General features: G+C 48.0%; 1 protein-coding gene across 2 annotated transcripts in view; it reads left to right on the top strand.

Moving 5' to 3' along the window:
* Nucleotides 1-17,891, top strand: part of OFD1 (OFD1 centriole and centriolar satellite protein) — a 635,354-nt gene that overhangs the window by 356,253 nt on the left and 261,210 nt on the right. For both annotated transcript variants that reach the window (XM_078657861.1, XM_078657862.1), the window contains exon 18: nt 11,454-11,554. In XM_078657861.1, coding sequence (XP_078513987.1) covers nt 11,454-11,554 — 101 coding nt within the window. The remainder of the gene's footprint in view (nt 1-11,453; nt 11,555-17,891) is intronic.

Below are 17,891 nucleotides of genomic sequence, written 5' to 3'. Positions count from 1 at the left end.
TAATTCCATAAATGGAGGCTAGCCATTGGAAGACATCGTTGTCAATCACTCTTTCCCCGTCAGAACACGAATCGTGGGCGTTTCTGACTCTTTTTTAAGTCCCGCCCCCCACACCCTCCCTCTCGCCGTGCCGTTGTCCTTGCCTTCTCGAAGTTCTCCCTCCTGCCCGCCCACTGTCCGTGCCTCCTCCCTCCCGCCCACTGTCCGTGTTCGATGCTGTCCAACCTATCTATGAACTCTTAAGTTCATCCGAGCCTACCTCGTCTTGTTTATCCCCCGCCCTCCCTCCCGTTGTCCTGCCTTCTCTCTCCCGCCCGCCCACTGTCCGTGCCTCCTCCCTCCCGCCCTCCCACTGTCTGTGTTCAATGCTGTGAGGAAGGCCCTGCCAAGCTGCTCAGGTACAGACTCGGCTGTCATAGCCCGGGGGGTCTGAGACAACTTGGGGCTCTTGGTGGGGGTGATGCAGTGGACAGGCAGGGTGGAGGGGATATCGAGAGAAAGGGAGGGCGGTCGTGATGAAGGCAAGGATGGCGAGGAGTGAATGGAGAGCGGTGTAGGGGGTTCGAGTGATACCGGGGCTGGAGGGAGAGTAACGGGGGGCGGAGGCTGATGGTATGGAGAGCTGGAAGCAGATGCAGGCTACAGGGAGAATTAGATCCGGCTGGGGTTAGCCGATGAATAGAGGCGTGATCGGTGCTCTGGGACACGATTTCCATCCTGGTTTATTCTTTTTCGCGGGTGCGGGGGATGGATACATGTCAACTCTGCAGCACCCAGTGCATCACACAGGAACTTTGCTGGTTCCTGGCCCATCGGGGGAGGGGGCCGGAAAATGTTTTAATAGTTTGCAATACTGGATACCGATCCAGGACCTTGTCTTCCTCCTGCTGAACACCGACGTTTTATGTTTATTTACTTCAGGTCCGATCTCGGCAGAGGGTTTTGTTCTGCGCAGATTGGGCTTCAATGGAAGTGGAAGACACCCCTTTCCTCAGTCCAGCCGTATGGGGCTGGAGGCTGGGGAGGGCTCAGATGCATGACCGCTGGTGCTCGGCGGGGCACGAGGCTCTAGAACGGGAATATTTATCTCGTTGCTTACACAATAAACAAAACATACTGTTTCATCATTTGTGAGGGCCCGACACAGAAATACAACTTTACCGACCACTTCCATAATGTAAACATGCCCAGTAATCTATTAGTCACGAGCTTGAAAGTACAGAATATAACGGCTATTGTGACTTTAAAAAGTATTACAACGACACTCATACTAGCTGCGTACTGTCACTGCTACTGTTTTTTTTTCATTAAGGAGCTGTTCAGAGTCAGCCGGGCAGGAGCGCACCATGAAGGCCAGCAGGGCCTGGGCCTGGTACTGCCAGGGGTGCCCGTCAACACCTCAGCCTTTAAAAGGCACCGAACTATAGCAACAAATATGAGGAGACGTTTCTTTGCCAGCGAGGAGCACAAGGAGGAGGGGTGAAGGGCACCGAAGATCACTGCTGAGATATGGGGAGATGTGTGGGCCATGGGGAGGGTTCGCCGTGTATGGAGGAACACGTAGGGAGCAGCAGGGCTTTAACTGGGACGAAAAACTGGAGGGTCTCTACAAGGGGCGTAGCCAGTGTAATTAAGGGCGTGGCTTAAAAACATATACGGTAAAAAGCTGCCTTAACATAGTGTGCCACCCGACTTGTATGTTGCTGTTTCTGTCATTGCATCCTAGGTGTGTGGGTGTGTGTGGCTCTGGGTGTGTGGGTGTGTGTTGCTCTGGGTGTGTGTGGCTCTGGGTGTGTGGGTGTGTATGGCTATGGGTGTGTGGGGGTGTGTGGGTGTGTGTGGCTCTGGGTGTGTGGGTGTGTGTGGCTCTGGGTGTGTGGGTGTGTGTGGCTCTGGGTGTGGGTGTGTGTGGCTCTGGGTGTGTGTGGCTCTGGGTGTGTGTGTGTGTGGCTCTGGGTGTGTGTGTGGCTCTGGGTGTGTGGGTGTGTGTGGCTCTGGGTGTGTGGGTGTGTGTGTGGCTGTGGGTGTGTGTGTGGCTGTGGGTGTGTGTGTGGCTCTGGGTGTGTGTGTGGCTCTGTGTGTGTGTGTGTGTGTGGCTCTGGGTGTGTGTGGCTCTGGGTGTGTGTGTGGCTCTGGGTGTGTGTGTGTGGCTCTGGGTGTGTGGGTGTGTGTGGCTCTGGGAGTGTGTGTGGGGCTGGCTCTGGGTGTGTGTGTGGTAGTAATTGCTGTCTGCTGAGCTCGTCCAGTAGGGTACAATAGGTCTTACATTTGCGAGAGATTACGCTGTTGGCAATGTAAATGACAATGCCATTTATTTGTCTGTTTTCAAATCCAACACATAAATTAAAAAAATTGTCATTTACAATGCCAATAGCTCTAACTTTTTCAAAGGCGAAACAGTTGCATTGTAAATGCTTGTTTTACGTGGATCCGGACCTCCACTCCTGTTTTTTGTTGTTGTTTTTTAGGTTGAGCAGACCTGCATTCAATGCGAAGCATTGATTGCTGTCTGCTTCGACAACTATTGTGAGCCGTTTTGGGGAATGTAGACAAGAGTCAGACGCGCGCTTTTGCAGTCTCAGTTTTGACCGCGGGAGCACGTTTCTGAGACGCGCTTGCGCAGACGAACTCACAGCCACTACTTTAGCTTCGCTCGCATGCATTAACGGCGCACACACACAGACACAGCCAGCCCCCACCCCTCTGCACGCACGCACGCACACACACACACACACACACACACACACACACACACACTCACACACACGCGCGTGCACACACACATGCACGCAGCCACCCTCCACTCACCTGGCTCTTTTGTCGTGACTCCCCGTATCTCCGCCGCATCGCCTGGCCTGGGTTGCATAATTCAAACGGCACCCAACAGCCATGCGCCGAAACAGAGTGCAAGCGGATGCCGCATCCCCAGCGCACCCCTTGCCTGTAGCAGCTGCCTCTGCTGACCCGGAAACGCTCCAGCCGCCTCCCCCCGGATGTATTACATTCTGTTCCTTGTTTATATAAGCTGGCGTGTGATTAAAGGGGCAGGCAGAAATGTAGATGGCAAGCTCCGTAAAGAAGTGGCAGTGCAGCGGTCATGGCGGCAGTAGGCACAAAAGAAAGGAAACCAGGCGCTACAAAGGTGTCAGGTGACCCCAGGCCGTGTGTGATGTCATACTCCACAAGCACTTTGAGTCGGGATTTTCGAATGATTTCAGAATGAAACTACGAATACCAGCATGCAACATGATGTCGTCCATTATAGCGCAGACTATACGATGGTGGGAAAGCGGCAGCTAGGATTGTGTATCATGTCTTCGCTTGTAACGTGAACGGGTTAAATGGTTTTTAGGCGTCCATGTCCGTGTACACCAACTGCACCAGACTGTTACACGCGTGGCGATAGCTGTTTGTGTTCTTGTTTGTTCTTGTTCGGCTATGGCGCTCACACAGTCTGTTTGTGGCGTATACTTTGTATCAGATGTGTTAGTTGTGTTGGCGCTAGTTGAATAAATCGCATTCCAGCTCAGTTTTCTGTTGCGGCTGCTACTTTTGTTGTTCTTTCAACGCTTGTTATTTTTGCCGTTTTATACAGCCAGAAACCGACCTGAAGGCGTTACAGCGTGTTACATAAGTGCACAAGCAGCAGTCATGTTACCGAAGGTCACAACTTCGTTTTTTGTAGCAACACGAGTTGGCCGTCTGGTTGGCGATAGGTGAATAAATCGCATTCCAGCTCAGTTTGCTGTTGCGGCTGCTACTTTTGTTGTCCTTTCAGCGCTTGTTCAATTACGTTTCCTCTCCAAGTTGGAAGAGAATTCGGCACTCATCAGTGGTCACTGTGTGTATGCAGGTTCTAGTGTGAGCAGTGCTGAAGTGTGAGCTTATGGGAAGGGAAAGTGTTACTGGGGCCGCAGCTTCTCTGGCTGGTTTGAGTCGGTTCTCTTGCAGCTTGTATCTGGAGGTGAGGGGTGTTAGAGCTACCCCCAGCCTCCCCCCCCCTCCCACCCACCCCCAAGGTGAGAAAGTTGGCTCGAAGACTCGAAAGCGAGGAGGAAGAATTACCCCCGCAACCCTACTCTACATTAACAAGCATTTTTTTTGCATATGTTAACACTATTTGAACAAAGATTATATGGAAACTATGACACATTTATCATTTTTGCAAAACGCCACCAAGGCCACAAAATCGCATAATTCCGGTAGCCCAGTCTAAGGTCAGCAGAATTGCTTTTAAATTGGTATGTATCTGTCGCCAGACAATACATGGGCATGCTCCACTCTTCATTCAGCCTTGCTTCGTCAGGAAAGGTCCGATTCCATCACTTTGATGTTTATACCTGACTTGCTGACAATTCCAAAGATCCGCCCTTCCAAACTTGGTAAAGTCCATATCGGTGCCGTGTTGACAATATGGAAACGTCCACAGTAGAAGGGCTGAGACAAAAAAGATTTCAATTTGAGTAACTAACACAATAGAGCTGTCCGCAGTTGCAGTACCAGCACAATGGGGCTGCGTACATGAACTGACAACTGTTGCTGTGCTCGCAAAAGGAATTGTATACTGCCGCAGCTTTTACCTAGGACGGCATTCACCATAGTTGCAGTTTTTTATAGCACGAACTAGACCCGAAGATATCAGAGCACTTTACAAGAGCACCAGTTCTATCTCAGTCAGAAACATTATTTTTTTTTGTTTAGGGCCGGAACATAAAGTGATTTGCCCAGAAACACGTTATGCTTGAGACTCCCCTGACTCGAACCCGGGTCTCCAGCTTCAAGGTCGGCCGCTGTAGCCTTTAAGCCGCATCCTCTTACGTTGCTACTGGTAGCTGCCTACTAGGCTGTGTCCAACACAGAACAGCTTTCCAGTGCGGAGCGCCTCGAATGAGCTGTGTATTAGTACAGCGCTGGCAGTGGCACAGTTGGCATTTAAGAACGAGAGTCTCACACAGTACACCGCTGGTACAATGAGCAATGGCACTATGTTAGTGCAAGGAGATCTCCTTTGATGCAAGCATTGTTGACTAACCGCGACTGCAGATGCGGCGGGCTATAGCTGTCCGATGATAAATGCCAGTAAAAGAAGCTGTCAACTGTTGTCCTGGTGTGTGATAAAACTGCTCACTATTGTCGTGCTGGCACAAACGTTGTGCATTCGGGACGGGTTGGTACAGTGGACGTGTTCATTTATGGGTTGCTGGAGCTTTTCAGCATCGCTCTGAAACACAAAGGGGCTAATTTACAAGTCCTTTGCGGCACTTTTGCGTAATTTTTAACATGGGAAAAGTGACGTACGGGTGGCGCAAGGGGCTTGTAAATAAGCCCCAAGGTGTCTAGGCGCTAGCGAGACACTAGTGCAATGGAGATAGAACACAGCGCACTTCTGACACAAGGAACTGACGCAGTGCTGGAACAAAGATGCTTCATATTTAGCACAAGGGGCTTTCGAGAAGCTGCAGTGCTTCAATACAGGAGCTTTTCACTTATACGTGCACAAGCAATGAACTGGCACAAAGGTGCTGTCCACTAGGGATGTGCTGGCACAAAGAGGTGTTCTATTCCACAGGGGAGGTACACACAAACTATAATCCAGGTACAAGGGAGCTCCAAAGAAACTGTTCACTTCGGCAGGCATGGTGGCAACTTATAAGGAGCTTGAAGTGAGATAAGGCACTATGCTAAGAGCTCCTACTTGCTGGAGGTGCAGCAGCAGCAAAGTAAGTGAGGTGCTGACACAAGGGAGATGTCCACTAGGTGCAGTGCTGACACAAGGGAGCTGCCCACCGCTGGACAGTTGGCAGAAGAGATTCGTCCTCTTGTGCTGTGTTGGCACACGGGAGCTGTCCAGAAGTGTAGTTCCGGTCACATATATGCTCCCTCATCCAGCACAGGCAGAAGAGAGCAGTGTCAGACGTCTATCTGCGCAGTGCAACGAAAAGCGCCAAGTCCACTGCTGTACCGGTGGCCACAAGGGGGCTGTCCACTCTTGCAGTTATGGAAAAATAACTGTGGTCACTGGTGAATCACGAGCAGCTCGGAGCTGTACACTGGTTACCTGCTGGCACGTATGCACTGTTCAGTAAAACAGTGCTGGCACAAGACAGCGCTTTGCTAACGCATTGCTGGCACACGAGGGTTCACCACTGGTGCAAAGCTGGTACATGGAGCATCTCTACTGGTTCTGTGCACCAGTGATGGTGCAGTATTTGGAGCATGTTAAGCCAAGTGTGTAACTGCTGTTTCAAGAAGGATCGTGTGACCTCCCTCCACCCCCTGCCACCCCCAGGTCACAAAAGGCCCCAATCCCAGTGAGACAGTAGTTAATTCGTTTATAGCAAGATAGCACGTGCTTCTATATAGTGAGTAACTTCCAGATAATACTTCCAGCTGAAAAGAAACCTGCGAGTGAACGAGCATGCACCTCTCTGCACAACATACATGTCACATGCTGCAATACCACAGGTTGTGGATTTCTGTACCAGATGAAAGACATTCCCATGCCAGTGACAATTCAGTTGGTTAAAGCACATGCTGCAGATGTCTGTCAACCCCGTTAAAATCTCACAGGTTAGCGAGCGTACTCCAGTCTGCAAATAACATGAAGCCTGCAGCACTGCGGGTTATCTCACCTGCTGCAGGGAAGAGTGATCGCCTGCTTAAATGTCACTGATTGTGTAACTGTTGAACTTACTATGTGGAGACTGTGACGGGTCCAACACTCGTATGGTTAACATTCCTACTTCACATGCAGGTGAATAACTCACAGGCGCAGGTGGCAAAGCAGTGCAAGTGCTCAGCGGGTAAATGCACCTGCTGGACAACAAACTTGGTCTGCAGGGCAGCATGCTCCAAATACAGAACAAGCATTTGCAATGCAATAGGTTTCGGATTTATGCGAGTTTAAGCTATTGGCATTGTAAATGACAAAGAGTTTTATTTACGTTTCAAAAAACAAAACATAAATAAAAGACATTGTCATTTACAATGCCATTAGCTCAAACTCATGTAAATGCGAGACCTGTTGCATTGCAAATGCTTGTTTTACAATGTCTAAACAATCTTTCAGAGTGATAGGGAACAATGAAGACGCGTCAGGAAACTGATGTCATCGAGAACCCACATGAGGTGTCTTTGGTTCCTGCCTTTGGGACACAACTCCAAGTCGTGTTATATGTGGGACTCACCGACTCGAAGGTGTTCCAAGACTGCTAAGCAAAATTGTGTATTGCCAAAGACGTCACGGCCTTCGCATAGGTCCTACTCGTGCTCAGTCTTGCCCCCGGACTCGATCCGAGGCTGTTTCCACACCCATTCAACTTTGCGCTCCAGTAATCCAAAGTCCAAGCAGAGTAAAGCAAAGTGGGACTCTGCTCCATCCCTCCATTCTGAATCCAATGAGAAGATGCAAGGATGTCAAGATTCAGGTCCAAACCTTTCAACGTCTCCAGTTATGGCACAGATGCCACAGTTTATCCTAATGTGCCCCAAATGTATTTCCTGGGCCATCGTCAATGCTGCAGCAAATTAAGGCCTTCAAAGAAGGCATGCTTCAAATTTCTGGTGCACTTTGTTCCACTTGTAGCGTTCCATCGTGCACCATGGGACCTCAAGGGCATCCAATGATGTTAATGCTGTCTGGTTCCTCCCCAGTGCCATCTGCCCCCTTGTTACTCATTACCGGCACTGTATCGATTCTGGTACAGACTTCCACTCTGGCTCCACATTACACTCTGATTCCTGCCATCATGAAGGTGTTGTTGATGCAGTGGGCATTTGAGGATGATCTGGTGCCAATGCCATTGTTGGCCCTGATCCAACTTCGGTTCGAGTCAGCGTGAAGCTGCATGACGCCACCTAGCTGCATGTGGAAGTATTGCTGTGAAAAGTTTCCAAATTAAGTCTAGAGTGTGAGGGATATTCTAAGATGAGGACTCTCCAACTCAATATAGTAACTATCAGAAAGTGCACTACTGAAGGTTAGTAACGTGTTCTTTTTAGCTTATACTTTTTAAAGGACAAAAAGCAAGACGGCATCCCATTGTGGTAAATATAAAAGTAATCACTGATACTTTAAAAACATTACAGACACGTGGGTGGCTCAGCATGATCATAATAAACAAACAGAACTATCTTGAATGTCAGCCAGCAGTATCATTATGGTTGGCCACGCAAACCGCAAGAGAAAACACCATCATCATCAGTGTCATTCTGGTTATTCATTTACCAATAGATTTCAAACAACCAACTCTAGGATTGCATCATACAACACAAAATTCACTATGTTCGCACTCCATTATGCACTTTAAGTCCCAACCAATAAATTGACACCTTCCCGCAAGCAACTGCACCATCTATAAAGCTTAGCAGTTGACGAAATACTGTGCCAATTAAAAATACTACTGTCGGCTATCTAGCCACCTCCAATCAAAACAAGACCGTAGTGCCCAGCCGAAAGGGTGAGCCACAAGGCAGCTGTGGCTTGCAGTCTGATAATTTACATCAATGTTGTGCAACCTAGCCATACTATAGTACAGACGAACAACATACTATACTATGAATAATTTGTAGTTTGCAACCTACTGATAGGTGTCTAGTTTACCCATGTTAGTCACTATAAGTCACTTAACACAGTTGGCCATTGAGGGCAAGTTCAATAGTTTCCAACCTGTTCTTCCCTATGAATTGTGGAATAGAACAACATCCCAGTAAAATCAGCATCTTGTGCCTTATGTTGATCCTTTTGGAGGATATTGGGTGGGCATGAAAAATCAGCCTGTTGTTTCCTCTTTGTGTCTCTCATCATGTAGTAGTTTACAAAATAGAGGCGAAGGTGCCATATCTCTTGATGACTCAGACCTTAATCAGATCTTTACTATTCACGAGAGTACTCTGCCATCATTAAAAGAAAGTTACTCCAGCATCACTGATAATGGCTGCAAGACTTGATTGACTCTTTGGCCCAAAATATGCCATAGAACACGCAGCAGTAAGATAAGCAATGGAGACATTAGTCAAGTAGCTCTGTTGCCATGCTGGTTGTGCAGACGCAATCAAATCTTAACCCTCCGAGAAGCAGAGGTAGGCATTTGCTAGAGTCATGCATGGGGATTTGTAGGACAACCCAGCTTTCTTAACGTCCACTTGTAATTGAGGTTGTTTATTATAACCCAGTGTCTAGTACAGTGTGGCTGGGAAGCCGCCTAATATGACAACAGATAAAAGCCAACCAGTCCACCTTGAGAGTATGGCCTGGTCGGCGTATCAGAGCTCACACATGTCGTCTTCCTGACATGTATGATCTAAGGCATGCACAATTAAAGTTTATTGAAAATAGCCAGTGACAGACCCATGGGAATTTCCATTGATTGATGCAGAATCCTCAGAGGAAGGATCTTAATAATAAGAAACTTTTTCAGAGATTGACAATAAGATGTAATTCCAGCAGTCAGCCCTGGTCTCCACGCCCATAAACACCTCAAAAACACCTGTTCCCCCATAAAGTCACCACTTTGTTCGTCACTGGCACATTTACATACCTAGCCATTGCCCACTACACCACCATGCGTCCCCTGCTCCCACTGAGCACCATCTGAATCAGGAAAGGAATCTATTCACCCATAATGTTTAAGTAATGTGGATGGATATGTCTAACTTTGGCTTATTTACCATTCTGGACCACTTGTGCACGGGAAAAGAAGTCCAGGGTGAGCAGTACACAAAATTACCTTCCTCTCTCTGCCTCCTTACTATAACTCCCATCAACACCGATATCTCCAAAATATTACAAAGTACCTGTCTTAGAGTCATACTCCCACATGGAAAGGATGTGGCGCAGTGGTCAGAGCTGCCCACTTGGGAGCTGGAGATCCGGGTTCGAATCTAAATCGGCGCCCATGGATAGCGCCTAGATGCCCTCATATATAAATCTACAAACAAAAAATTTACATGGTACTGGGTAACTACCATACTTTACTCTGTCCAAATATTTTGTTTTTAAAGCTACCAGGCATCCTACCACCGGGCCATTCTGATTGATAGAGGCTGTGACCGAGGCGTGTCAGCAGAGATTGAAATCTTCCATCAGCTCCTTGTGGTTGTGTTAGACCGAAGGCTCAGAGGAAAAACAGAGCAAGAGCACAAACCGCGTTTTCCTACTTCCTGGGGTTAGGGTTAACCTCCATGCATCTTTATAATTCTTTGTTCTGGTCTCTTCAGACCTGTATGTGGCGGTCGAAGACTGACTAAGCGATTGCTTCCCCAAGTGATGCCAAAACTGAGAAAAACTATTATTCGTTTTTTCCTCTGCTGGTGGCGTAAGTGCAGAGAACATCCAGATTTCTAATGTCGTGTTCCCCCAGTTAGCCCAACCTACAACCCACTGATGGCTCCTTCTACAGGCCAGTACGATTATAGGGCATTAAGCTACACTTACCTGCCTGGTATGTAACTGAACATATGCCGACACAAATGGCATTTCCATTTGGCCCATTCATCCCTGCCTAAAAGGGTAAATGACAGTGGTTCACTTCTTAGAACATACCCTACTAATGTCACTTTAGTGTTTTTTGTATTGAGGCAGACTGCAGCAACAGGCAGTTTATTCACGCTGTATCCACACACAAAGATTAACTCACCAACCATTGGTTTCATATTCATGAAACTGATGGGCAGAAAAGATTAATTACACTACGCATCAGTTTCTTCTGTGTGAAGTAACTGATGTTGGTGCAGTTCATTTTTCCCAGGTAGCAATAAAGCTTTCCCGACGAGAGAATTGTCTGTGCCTTCGTTACAGTTCTCTTTTGTTGCTACACTGTGGCCTACAAGGGAAAATTGAGATTTGATAACATGGCTGTACCTCTGACAGACTGGTAGTGCTGGGCAGTCTGTCACGTGTGAATGCCAGGCAAACACATCTGAGTTAATATGCTAGTTGTGTTTTTAAATAGTTTAATTTGGAGTTTATTTACTGCCAGGCTCCTTTGGCACATCTGGCAGTTCTGGGGCTAATAAGTTGGATTACTGGATCTACTGTATATCTTCTTTCATAAGAAAAATAATTTTTATTAAAAGAGTATACCTACTTTCTTTACATATGGCTCTAATTCCTCAATTGTCTTTGGCCAAAATGGGTAGTAAAATTCAAACTCCGGTCGGAAAGTTGCCTTTGGATATTTGGATATTTTCAATGTAATGCCACAAATGAGGGGAGATGAAGAGACCAGGTGCATGGAGGGGCATCTCTATGAGCCCTTTAAAAATGTAAAGGTATTCCAATTTCTTTTTATGATTGACCGGAACTAGCCTGGCCTAAAACTAAAAACAAGGTCCCCAACCCGTTGTTGAGGAGGGAGGGAGCAGGAACTCGGAGTGCCCGGGTCACCTGTTTGGTAATAGTTTGTGACTTGTGTTGGTTGTTTATTGTGTTTGCATTTATGTTTTCTCTTCAGTAATCAACTCCACCAGGCAGGATGTCAAGAAACAAATGATCCCTCAATGCCTTCGAAGTTGGCGATGGAAGACCTTGAACAGTCTGATACTTCCCTTCACTGTAAGTAGTATTTTTATGCACCTTCTTTCTGTACTTCCAGGTTGGAATAGGTGGTAAATTAGGTTCTTATACCCCTTAGAAAAAAAATTACTAGACTCCCTCTCTTCTCTCCCTTGTGTCGGTAGATTAAAACTGGTTTGATCATCTCTGCCACCACCCAGTGGTAGTCTCGCAACCCATCTTCACCTTGTACTGTTCACCTGGATCATGAGGGACAGTACCTTTATACAATGGGTAAAGAGAATCAATGACTTTCTCACCATATCAATGAAGTTGACTGACGCAAAGCCGCACTGAAGGTTTTTATTAAATTAGCACAGTTAATTAAAACCATTGCTATAGAGTGTCAACATAGCACACGTATCACGTTAAAAGCAAAAACAAAAAAAACGTCAAGGGTTAAGTTCCTATACATATAACTAAAAAGGCAATCTTGTAGTTACCATTGTAATCACATAACAGGATTCCAAGGTCTAAGATAAAATAAATTAGTACAGGAATACTAGAGCAAGGGCCGAAAAAAGTCTGTGATAAGTTTTTTGGGGGGGAGCTGGAAGAGCAGGGGCCAAGGAGGGTAAAAAGAGATTGTCCAGGAGTCTCACATATTTTCCAGTCCTTACAAGCACTTGAGTGTCTAAGGAAGTAAAGCAAAGGGCTGATGCCTCCCACCATGTTCTAATGCCCCATTTTAAATATAGGGGTTTTAAAAGAAGTCTCCTGGGAGTGTCAAGGGTGGGACAACAGCACAGAAGATGCAACCATGATTCGGACCTGTAGTTGCACAGTCTGCAGGCCCCCTCCTCACTTGTTGGAGGCCATCGGTTGAAGGCAGTGGAGCGCAGACCTAGAAGACGCATTAACATTATGTTCTTCCGAGCCACTGCGATCAGATTTTCCAGGAGGTAAGATTGAGGTACCCCAGGGAGGTATGAGGTGTTCAGGGGAAGCAAGACAGTTGATGTTTTTAGAGCCGGGGTGTCCATCCGGTGGGAAATTTGTCTATGAAGTTGTCAATAGATCTTGCACTGCTGTTATTTTTGATGGATACTTATAACTGCAGATTCCTTTAGAATATTCCGCAGGTACCACACTGGATCTGGAAGTATTCATAGCAGTGCTTCCCCGCGCCTGAGTCAACATATTGTGGCTCTACCTTGGCCTCGTTCCGCCCCGGAGGTGCCAAAGCGGTGCCGCATGTAAGCGAACTCCAGTGTCCCGACATCAGTTCCTTTCTTTCCCTGCCTTTGTATGCTGATCTAGAGCTCTGCTCCCTTTCGTTGGTTGACTAACTCCTTTCGAAAGTACAGTGAGAATGATGTCCACTCTGAAGTCTACAGGGCCCAAACCATGCTGTGACTGTTGGAAGCAGATGCTGGTGACAGACCCCCATTAGTTCTGCCTCTATCCTTTGGGTTCACAGCAAGAATGTATCCTCATTCACCCGAAGGCAATCTGGTTTAGTCAGACAATCTGTATGTTTCTGAACACCGAAAGAAATCATAAAGCTGTCATAAGTCTTGCTTCCGCTTCAAGTTGTGGGCTTGGACTTGTTCCACTCATGAGACCGCTCCCACAGCAAGACCTCTTTGTGGTCAAAGTAGTCTAGTAAGGGCAATTCCAAGAAGAAATACAAGTCAAGACCGGATTCAACCCCATCCTGCCTTGCTTTGTTCAAAGAGAAGTCTGGAGGGCAGCAAGGTGCCAACTGATCTCGTTCCTGATCCCTATTTGCAGAGCCAGTCCTACATCTGGTCCCGTTGTACCGGACTTTCCCAGGACATAGATGATGCAGAAGGTTGAGGCCTTTCAGGAGGCCATGGTGTTCATTATTGGTACTCTTCTGGTTCCCTCTAGTGGACCTTCGGGCCCAAAGAATCCATAGGGGCTCTCCAATCAGGTCACCACCTGCAGATCTATCCTCTATGACACCTGAGCCCTTAGCATCCGCCTTGGGGTTCACACCTTCTCCTGTGCAGACTTCCACTCCAGCTCCAAGATCTGTATCAGTCCCTTCTCCACCGGTCAGTTCTGATGTCGTTGGCACAAGAAATCCTTGCTCTTGCCCACAAGTGAAATGGCATGTGGCCAGGCGCAATAGACCTGCGCTGGGTGACCCAGACATTTTACACAGCACACGACTCCTTAGACTTTGGTGGTCCAAGCGTCCACCAGTAAGGTTAACTGTGATGCATTTGCTCCAACCCGTCCGGATGGGGAGTTGAAAAGGACTGAGGCATTCAGAAAGTTTGGTTTCCTCTGACAGTTTGGCATTGAGATCTGTTAATGTGGTTTGCCTATTAGGCGGCTATTCACTCACCCTTTGGGACATGGCTAGCAAGATTTTGCCCGCGGTCACGGAACAGTTTCCGGCTTCTTTGGCTCAAACGATTCAGGATGCAGCAAAGTATGCCATTAGGCTGGCCTGTATGCGAGTGACTGCTTGGGGCGTACGGTGGGTTTTCTGGGGGCATACAGGTGACCCCAATGGATATACATTTTGATGGGTCTCACCTCTTTGGCCAAAAAGCTGATTCTGCCCTGAAGCTCTTTAAAGCAAGCAGAGCTACAGCACGTTCCTTGGGCTTTCCTACCCCTAAAGCAGTTTCATGAGCAGTCATGACGATTTCGAGGTTACACTAGGTGGCTGCCTTGTAGGCATCACAGCTGCAATCACCCTAGTCCTTTCTTGGATAATGACGGGGGACAAGCAGGCATCATGCAGGTCACCACAGACACCATTCAACATAGCTCTCCACCACTGCAGCATCATCCTCCAAGCTACTTTAGTTTGCCCTTAGTGTCACACTGCCACCTGGTGGGAGGCAGGATCAAACATTTTCTTCCTGGGTGGCAGTCCATCCCATCTGACAAGTGGGTCCTCCAGATCGTCCAGTGGGTATATGGCCAATCATTCCATTCCGTCCCACCTAAACTCCCTCCCACTCCAGTGCAACTTTCAAGGCGCACCTACCTATCTTGTTGAAAGAGGTGCAACTCTGTTGGCCAAAGGGGCCATCAAGAGGATGCCAGCCTCAGAAGTAGTGACGAGCTGCTAGTCCCGCTATTTCCTCATGCCAAAGAAAAACTGAGGCCCTCATCCTGTTTTAGGAACTTCATCTTCCGAATGCTATCCTTTGGAAGGACACATTAAAAATACTCACTTTGGCCCAAGTTATGCCTGGCTGGATTGGGAAAACTGGATGGTTGCCTTGAACCTGCAAGAATGCTTCTTTCATGTGTCCATCCTGCAGTTTCACAGATATTCCCTGTGGTTCAAGGTTAACCAGGAGCATTTTCAATTTCCTGTGCTTCCCTTCGGCCTTACCCACACTCTTCCGGTGTTTGCTAAAGTCATGGTAGTGATCGCTGTCCATCTTCGGAGGTTGGAAATAGCAGTTTACCCTTTACCTCCATGACTGGCTATTGAAGATGAGCTTGTCATGGTTAGTTCTCATCCAGGGGATACTCATCAATAGTCATAATCTATGAATAATCCCCGCCCATGTGCGGGATCCCAGAGTATATATAAAATATATATATATATATATATATATATGTGTGAAAACATATACATGCAGCCTAAAATGTTCCCAACATGGCAAAAATGCTGAAATTACATAGGTTTGCATTGTAGTACCTATACCTTCCCAACCCATAAGGAAAGGAGGAAGCAGTAACAATTGCCTTACAACAATGCTTTGTTGCCATAGAGAAAGCTTGTAATTGCAGGCATTTGCCCATAGGCTGCAGTAGAGTACTAAGAAACAAAGAAAAACGGACCCCTTGCCTTTAAGGCATTAGACCCCTTGCTCCCATGATGCACCACAGGTGGCAGTTAGGTCAGTTCTTTTTTCCGGCTCCTTCTGTGAGGATCCTGGAGCTTGAGATCTTCAGTTTTTTAACTGAAAGTGATTTAATTTATATTTTTCTCCAAAAACTCGACATTTTCTGACTTGTTACAGCTTATTCTACTGTTTTTTTGGTTTTACCCAAAAAATTTCCCGTCAGAATGCCAACCTTATTCAGGAAATGTCCTTCCTGTGGCAAGAAGATGACACTGGCTGATCCACACTCTGTGTGTATTGTGTGTCTTCCATTCTCACTCAATCCTGACCAGTGCTACCACTGCCAGAAATTTTCCAGGCGGATGCTGCGCTACAGGGAGCGCATTAAACTTCATGCTCAGCTGGAGAAGGACAGAAGCCATCATGGAGGTGACCATGGAGACTTCAGACCACCTTCTTCAAGCAAACAACACCGAAAACGGCGACATACCACCTCTCCTGAGTCCAGAAAGAAGAAGGTAACAGGAGATTCGCCGTCGAAGTCGCCGTCGAAGAGACCCAGACACTCTTCAGCGTCGAGGGACAAATCACCATCTTGACGTCGAGATTCTCCGCCGCATACAAGTAAGTCGGCGCCGAGGCACCTCACTTCGGGCTTGAAGGCTGTGGGTCCTGAGAGACCAGAAAAGACTATGTCGAGGCTTCTGTCGACGTCGAGACATTCTTCGCCACCCTCGAGGGGGTCGGCGTCGAGAGTCACGACGGCGAACATCTCGCCGCGAGTGGATTTGTCGACGTTGAGAGCATCGTCGAGGTCCCACCACTAGGCGTCAAGAAGATTGACGCCAACACAACGTCATGGGAGATCGACTTTGAGGTCCCCATGCCGACGTCGAAGGTTGACGCCGAGGTTTCCGCATCGCCGTAGGCGATCAACGTCGAGACCACTGTCGAGAGCGGGACGGCGTTCCCATAGCCCATCACCTTGATCGACGCCGATGGTTATGCAGAGCAGACCTCATCGACGTCGAGGCACTCGAAGTCGAGGGAAAAAATTGCAGCGGCCACAGAGGAGAACTGGCGTAAGTCGATATCCAGGTCTGGATCGTCATCTAGAGATCAGTCATCATCCCCAGGACTGCATATTGTGCAGATTTCACCTGCGAAATCTCCCAGAGCTGGAGAGAAGAGGGCCTATGGTCTGTCGCTTCGCTGGCTGCAAGGTGTCGGTACAGGTGAGCGCAGAAGTCCAGGCTCGGACTACTCTTGCACGTACTCGCCTTCCAGGACCTCTCCTCAGAGAAGCGCTCCTGCTAGACACTCCAAGTCTCCCCCAGAAGACCAAGATCACCTTCCACGCACCGATCACGGTCCAAGGGTCGTCACAGCTCTCATCATGACCCTCCCCATAAGACGAGGTCCTCTGTCTGGGACTACTCTTTGACCTTCTCCTCAACTCCTTCATCGCGAGTGTCTCCCATCGATGACATTGCGACTTTCACAGACGTGCTGGGTAGGGGTGCGAAGAAATTGAACATCACTTTGCATATCCCTGTAGTTCCAACGTCCATCATCTTTGACACCTTACACCATTGTAGACCGCTGCTTCCTTTGGTGCCAGGATTCTTGGAACCAGCTATGGCTACATTCCTCACCCCTGCTACGGTGGGTTCCGTCCCATCCAGGATTGCTAAAGTATAAGGCCCCAGCCGAGGATCCCTTATTTCTCAGAGCTGATCCACCAGTGGACTCCGTCATTGTGGCAGCAGCCATGAGGTCTCATTCAACGTCTGCGTCATCTTCTGTCCCCCCGGAGAAGGACAGTAAGCAGATGGACTCCTATGGCAGAAAAATGGGCAATACTTCGGCTTCATCCATGAAGATTGCGAGTGCCTCAGCCCTTCTCGGGAGATATGATAGGTCTCTTTGGGACTCCCTGGCAAGGTTTACCGAAAACCTCCCCAAAGAAGACCAGCAAGACTTCGGCAAAATGTTGCTAGAAGGTGGGCTAGTAGCCAATCAAGTTTTAAGTGCGGCAGCGGACGCTTCAGATCTCGCCGCGCATGGTTACTCCCATGGCGTTTGTTCGCGGCGCTCAGCCTGTCTGCGCCTCACAGGCCTCAAGCCTGATGCACAGAAAAAGATTTTAAACCTTTCGTTTAATGGCTCCTCCTTGTTCCGGGCTCACGCCGATGAGGAGATGAACAAGAGGAAGGCGGAGCTGGATACTGTCAAGGCTGTTGGTCTGGAGAAACTAAAGGAATTCCTGAAACGCTTTCATCAGGGTGACAAACGTTCTTTCCAGCAAATGGTTCAAACCCCTCAATGGTCCTCCCAGAGCCAGCAGAGGTCTCAATTCCACCAAAAGCGCCCTGGAAGAGGAAGTGGGAACAACAAGCAGCAACAGTCCACCTCTAAGCAGCCTACCAAACAGTGAGGCATTGCTTCCTCCGCACCCGTTCGCCACTCCGGTAGGAGGGAGTATTGTTTTTCACCTGGAAGAGTGGGAAACCATAACAAGAGACAAATGGGTGCTGAATATTGTGCAGCAT

This window comes from Lissotriton helveticus, chromosome 8 (genome assembly GCF_964261635.1).
Source record: "Lissotriton helveticus chromosome 8, aLisHel1.1, whole genome shotgun sequence".
NCBI classification, from domain to species: Eukaryota; Metazoa; Chordata; class Amphibia; order Caudata; family Salamandridae; genus Lissotriton; species Lissotriton helveticus.
The sequence above is the reverse complement of the archived record's forward strand: the minus strand, read 5'-3'. Positions and strand labels throughout refer to the sequence as shown.